The sequence below is a fragment of the Phragmites australis genome, chromosome 12 (genome assembly GCF_958298935.1).
Source record: "Phragmites australis chromosome 12, lpPhrAust1.1, whole genome shotgun sequence".
NCBI lineage: Eukaryota > Viridiplantae > Streptophyta > Magnoliopsida > Poales > Poaceae > Phragmites > Phragmites australis.
This window is the reverse complement of record NC_084932.1, coordinates 24337766-24343968: the sequence shown is the minus strand read 5'-3', so window position 1 is coordinate 24343968 and position 6203 is coordinate 24337766. Positions and strand designations below refer to the sequence as shown.

Here is a 6203-nt window from a genome sequence, read left to right as displayed (position 1 = left end):
TAAATAGGTTATGACCCGTCTATAAAAATAGTTTTTTAAGTAGTAGTAATCGAAAAACGAAGGAATCAAATGTTGCTAGCTCTCCGCATCACGGGTAACATCCTGATTCATTTGAACGCGCGCGCGTCTACCCATATTTTTTAACGATGCACACAATGCTCGATGCTGGGATCAACCCTGTCGGGCAGGAGGTTAGAACGAAGTATCCAAGATATAGCTGGTTAGTTCTGTGAGTGCAGCTCTAACTTTGACAGCTTACGCAGAATTTGTCGTTGAATATTGTAACGTCTATGGATGGTATAAATGTAACAAATCACACATAGTTTCGTTTGTCCCAAGCTTTTCTCTCGCTTTATTATAGCTTAGTTCGGCAATCGATCTATCCTGTATATTAATAACTGACATTGATATCTGTGGCTTGTAGTGTCCAGTGGGCTGTGTTGTTCGCGACATCTTCGTTGGTGGCCTTGGCATTTCATTTGGCTTTCTGTTCTTTGTCACGTGTGTGTTAACTGACATGGTTCATGACAGCTTTGGACAAAGTCATGAAAGTCGTCCACGGTTGTCATGGGACATGGTTTTCAAGAAAAGAAAGACTGGAATAATTGGCATATTACAGACAGTTGACTGGGTAAATATGGAGAGGATTGACACTATCTACTTTGCTTGACTGGCATGCGTCTACAAAGAGCATATATATATATATTCAACGCGTTCAATATTATTCAAAGCGCCAGCTAATTTAACCCCGTGTAGCTGACTCAATCTTGTGCCAATACCATACCTAGGAATAAGAAAGTCCCTGGCCGCCTGGTCCATATTCTGAAATCAGCATATATTTATGATCATTTACTTGATTATATCGTGATCTATCCGACAAAAGTATTTGGCAACACCACACTCGATCTCATGTACATATAAGGAAACCGATCACAAGTTGATGACTACCTCTCGATGGGATGGAGTAATCGTATTCAACTTCACCCAACTAAGTTTAAATTCGATTCACTTATTTATATACATGCAAGCACCTTTAATATTAAAAAAAATATAGGTCCTATATGGTACTGACTATATAAGCATGTAATAGAGGATGTACTTGTTCATGGAATGTAGTGTGAGTGTAATCAAAAAAGAAAGTAATCAAATGTTCCTAGGTCTACAGATAACACACAACCGGAGACAGCTTCTTTGCCGAGTGCCTCAGGCACTCGGCAAAGGACGATATACACTCGGCAAAGGCTTTGCCGAGTGCTACACTCGGCAAAGGGCGCTCGGTAAACAATTTATCGGCAAAGATCTCTTTGCTGAGTGCACTTTATCGGGCACTCGGCAAAGGCTTTGCCGAGTGCTAATCTGACACTCGGCAAAGGTCTCCGCTTTGCCGAGCGCCAGTGAATCAAACACTCGGCAAAGGTGGCGTCTGTGCCGAGTGCCACCGGGAGGACACTCGGCAAACAGGCCATCTTTGCCGAGTGCCTGGACCGTGGCTCTCGGCAAATCTGTGATGTTTGCCGACTGCAATGACCTTTGCACTCGGCAAAGCATGTTGTCACTTTGCCGAGTGTCATGGCCATTGCACTCGGCAAAGTGACTGAAAACAGCCTTTTTTATTTGTTTTTTACATCCCATCCAAACAAACAGAAGATATATATATATATATATATATATAACTTAATGATTCATTCAACACGCGCACATGTACATATTTTTTCACCGATGCACACAATGCTCGATTAGGGATGGACATGGTTCATTCTAGTTCAACTTAATTACTAACTAAACATATTTTTAATTTCATATTATCTAGTTAGTTAATTAATTTGATCTAAAATGGATCAATGGATTGATCCATGTCAATCGCTATGCTCGATACTGAGATCAACCCTAGCGGGCAACAGGTTAGAACGAAGTATCAAAGTTCCAAGCTATCGCTGGGTGACATGTGGTTCTAGACCAATGTTTGCGGCAGTCCGCTTCGCTCACGTCAAAAACAACGTGTGGCAGATGGTCCAAACTAAGGTTCTGGTCCAGAAAAGGCCACAGGCCCATACAAAGAGAACATGAAGCAAATTAATTAAATATCTACACATATATAGTGTTTTACATAGCATGTTAATAACCCTAGTGGATATTAAATCATGCACACCGATATTGTTATTTCTAATATATAGCTGATTAGTTTTGTGAGTGCAGCTCTAACTTGACAGCTTACGCAAAATTGGTAGTTGAATTTGTAACATCTATGGACGGTATAGATGTAACAAACCTTGCATAGATTTGTTTGTGCCAAGCTTTTCTCTCACTTTATTATGCCCGGCTCGACAATGGATTATGTGGCTGCATGAACTATAGGTTGTTTCTTCTGTATTTTCCATCACATCCTTAATGGACCTCTCAATTCTGACCAGGTAAGTTTAAGCTCCACGTCTATATGCGTCATGCAGACTTAGGCGGCTCTAGCACAAGAAACTAGTCAATATTATCAACCACCAGAATCCGTACATACGTAGCCCATGTCAGAATAAACCAAAAAAAGAGTTCATCACAAATCGTCTATAAATACCAGGTATTGTATTGGCTGGCAAGGCCAACCTGAGCTAGCAGTAGTGCAGTACTACACAGTATATACACATACTACACACAGACAGGCTGTTCTGTACTAGGTAAGAATGGCGCTCGTCCATGAAAACGAAGAAGTGAGGTCTCATGAGGACATGGTCGGAGCATTCGCCCTCCTCTACCACCACTTGTTCAGCTTCATCAAGCCGATGGCGCTCAAGTGCGTCGTGGATCTTGGCATCCCCGACGCCATCCACCGCCGCGGCGGTGCGGCCACCGTCTCCTGCATCGCCGCCGACACGGGGGTGCATGCGACCAGGATCCCCGACCTCCGGTGCCTGATGAAGTTGCTAACCACGTCGGGCCTATTCGGTGCCGCCACCACCGCGGACGGCGAGGTCGTGTACACGCTCACCGCGGCGTCCAGCCTCGTCGTCGGCCCGCGCGGCCTGTCCAACATCGTGCGCTTTGTGGCCGGCCCTGTCTCCGTGACCCCGTTCCTCGACATGCCCGCGTGGCTCAGGACCGCGCCTGCGCCGGACGCCCCGAAGTCGCCCTTCGAGCTGACGCACGGCCGCTCCAGGTGGGACCCCGCGAACGCGGACGACGACACGATGAACGACGCGGCCTTCGCCGAGAGCCAGCTCCTGATCGAGGCCGTTCTTAGCGACCACGGCGACGTCTTCCGCGGTCTGACCTCGCTGGTCGACGTCGGCGGGGGCCACGGCTCGTTCGCCATGGCCGTCGCGACGGCTTTCCCGAACATAAAGTGCACCGTGATGGATCTCCCCCACGTCGTCGCAGACGCTCCGATAGCTGATGGCAGCGTGCAGTTCGTCGCCGGCAACATGTTCGAGTCTATTCCACCAGCGGATGCTGTTTTACTCAAGGTATATATTTCTACGTGTGTCAGTGTGTATTTTTCAAGTAGATGCCACCTTACAATAACTGCAACAGGCTTTAAAAATCTTGAACCCTAATATATACAAATTAATGTATTTACCTTTTACAAAATGAAAATTATAATACTCTCTTGGTTCAACAATGCAATGTTTTGAACATTACACACTCTTCAACATGCATATTTGACCTTTATCTTTATATGAATTTGTAAATGGAATATTACTACATATATTTTTCATAGAAAATCTAATGGTTTCATTTACACAAGAAAAATCTAAATAACCTTTGAATGATTGGTGGTTAATATGTGTATTGTCTGAGTGGTCTCCCAGGATATATGTACCTGCAAGTGGTGAACATGCATGCATCCATATATACACTGCTTTCCTTAAGATCGATAAAACTAATATCTTTTGCTCTTGTGTTCCATTTCCTAGTATGTCCTGCATTGTTGGAGCGAGGACGATTGTGTCAAGATCCTCAGGCGTTGCAAGGATGCAATCCCTGCGAGAGATGCTGGAGGGAAGGTGATAATCACGGAGATGGTACTGGGGTCCGGACCGCGTGACAGGAACGTCGCCGAGACCGAAGAGATGCATAGCTTGTTCCTCACGTGTATCAGCGGCGTGGGGCGAGAGGAGCACGAGTGGAAGAAGATCTTCTCCGATGCTGGATTCAGCGACTACAAAATTACGCCAGTGATGGGCCCTATTTCGGTTATTGAGGTCTACCCTTGAACGACGACGAAATTCACGTACACGATGAGCTAGCTCCAGCGATATATAACTCGAGGTGTTATCTTTATAGCTAAATAATTAAGGGTTCTGCTAGCCAGACCTAGCTAGCCCGTTTGAGCGCATGTAATTGCCGTTTTATTTTTTCCCCATTTTCTATTTGGAAGTGTTGTACAAGTGTGAGTTCATCGACGAGATTTCTTGTCTTTGGAGTTAATAAAGCTAATAAATACAATTATATAAGTGTTGCAATTAATTAAATTCGTTTGGCAGAGACGTTCCAAAAAAATGAATTTGATCGTTCGGAAGAGAACCTGGCACAAAATGTTCCACATTTTTTCCCTATTATACTACGAAAATTTGTTTAATTCCTATTCAGGAGAATGTCATGGTATCCCAATTTTTCACCTTGTGAGAAAAATATATGTTGTAGTTGTTGAATCGTGGAAAAAGTTCTACTTTATAAAACATTTAGAAATTGATAAATGTACATAAGTTTGAGATGCTGGTAAACATTTAGACTCTGGATTTGGTCTAGGAAGATCTAAGGCAAACCTAAGACATTTATGTGCAATCCAATGGTTGGGTTAACTTGAGATGTTGTGGCATGCATGGAGCCACATATGATTATTCCTGTGTGTACATGTGATTTGCCCGAGGTATATTTTTAATTTTAACGACGTGGGCTCCTCCCCGGTGACCTCTTCCTCGGCAGCCTCCTCCCCAGCCACGCTGACGCGTGGATCCACATCGCCCTAAGCACACCCTCCACAGCCTCACCGCCCTAAGCACCTCCTCCACGGCCTCCTCGTCCTCAAGCCCAACGTCGCCCCGAGCACCTCCTCCCCAGCGGCCTCCTCCCCTGCACCTCTAGCATGAGCCCACAATCATCGTCCCCGAGCTCCACTCCGACGACCTAGTCTCCCGAGGTCCACCCCAGTGACCTCCTTGGTGCCACAAGCCCGAGCCCCGCCTCCTCGTCCCCGAGCTCCACACTAGCAAAGTCATTCCAGAGTCCAACCAGTACCATGTTGCTCAAATGGTGCTATTTGGACGCCGCCCCTTCACATACCCCATAGAGTTCGGTACCTGATTCTTCTCAAGGAAATAACATAGTTCAGGGTCTTTAGTTAACAACAAAACTTGAATGACATTGCTTCTTACCCTTTTGTTGCGTACTTGTGTTAATTCCAGAGTCCAACCAGTACCATGTTGCTCAAATGGTGCTATTCGGACGCCGCCCCTTCACATACCCCATAGAGTTCGGTACCTGATTCTTCTCAAGGAAATAACATAGTTCAGGGTCTTTGGTTAACAACAAAACTTGAATGACAATGCTTCTTACCCTTTTGTTGCGTACTTGTGTTAATTATGAACTTTGTTGCAAACTTGTCTTCGTTATGAACTTTAGTGAATGACATGTGAAAGAACATAGTTATGTATGCATGAAGCCAAACAAATAAGTGAAGCCCACAAGATGAAGTGAAGGTTCAAGCAAAGAAGCCAAGTGTACAAGATTGAGCGTATTGATGAAGATCATGATCATCCTATACCCAAATCCCCATCTAAAGGTAAATGAGGTAATATTAGCTAGAATTTGTGTTTATGCATTTTGTGTTGTGTCTAGTTACTTTTCCTTGTCTAGGATTGCATATGCATATTTCAATTTATTGCAATGCCTAGTGTAGGTTTATCATATGGTAGGTTGCTTGTGTTTCTACCTAACCCATAGGCAACTTACATGGTTTATTAGTGGTAGGTTACTTACATGGCACTAGTTTTACAATTGATATCTTTATGTGCCATGAGTCCAATCTGTAGGATAAATCCCCCATTAGTGTAAATGACAAGTGCATATATCTCACAAATATTCAACAATTGTATGCACACATTTAGGGGGAGCATATCCTATGGGTTGTAATTTTGAGACTAACATGTGTTGTAAGTTGTATTTAAGATGGTAAAGACACTTAGAGTTGTACATGAAAATGGGTCAGGCAGTAC

At 44.2% G+C, this 6203-nt stretch overlaps 1 protein-coding gene across 1 annotated transcript; it reads left to right on the top strand.

Annotated features, from left to right (window-relative positions):
* The first annotated feature begins 2601 nt into the window (after positions 1–2601).
* LOC133886916 (acetylserotonin O-methyltransferase 3-like) lies at positions 2602–4442 on the top strand. The gene is made up of 2 exons (XM_062326827.1): positions 2602–3452; positions 3903–4442. The coding sequence occupies exons 1-2, from the start codon at positions 2673–2675 to the stop codon at positions 4200–4202; spliced, it is 1080 nt and encodes a 359-aa protein (XP_062182811.1). The 5' UTR covers positions 2602–2672; the 3' UTR covers positions 4203–4442.
* The last annotated feature ends 1761 nt before the right edge of the window (positions 4443–6203 follow it).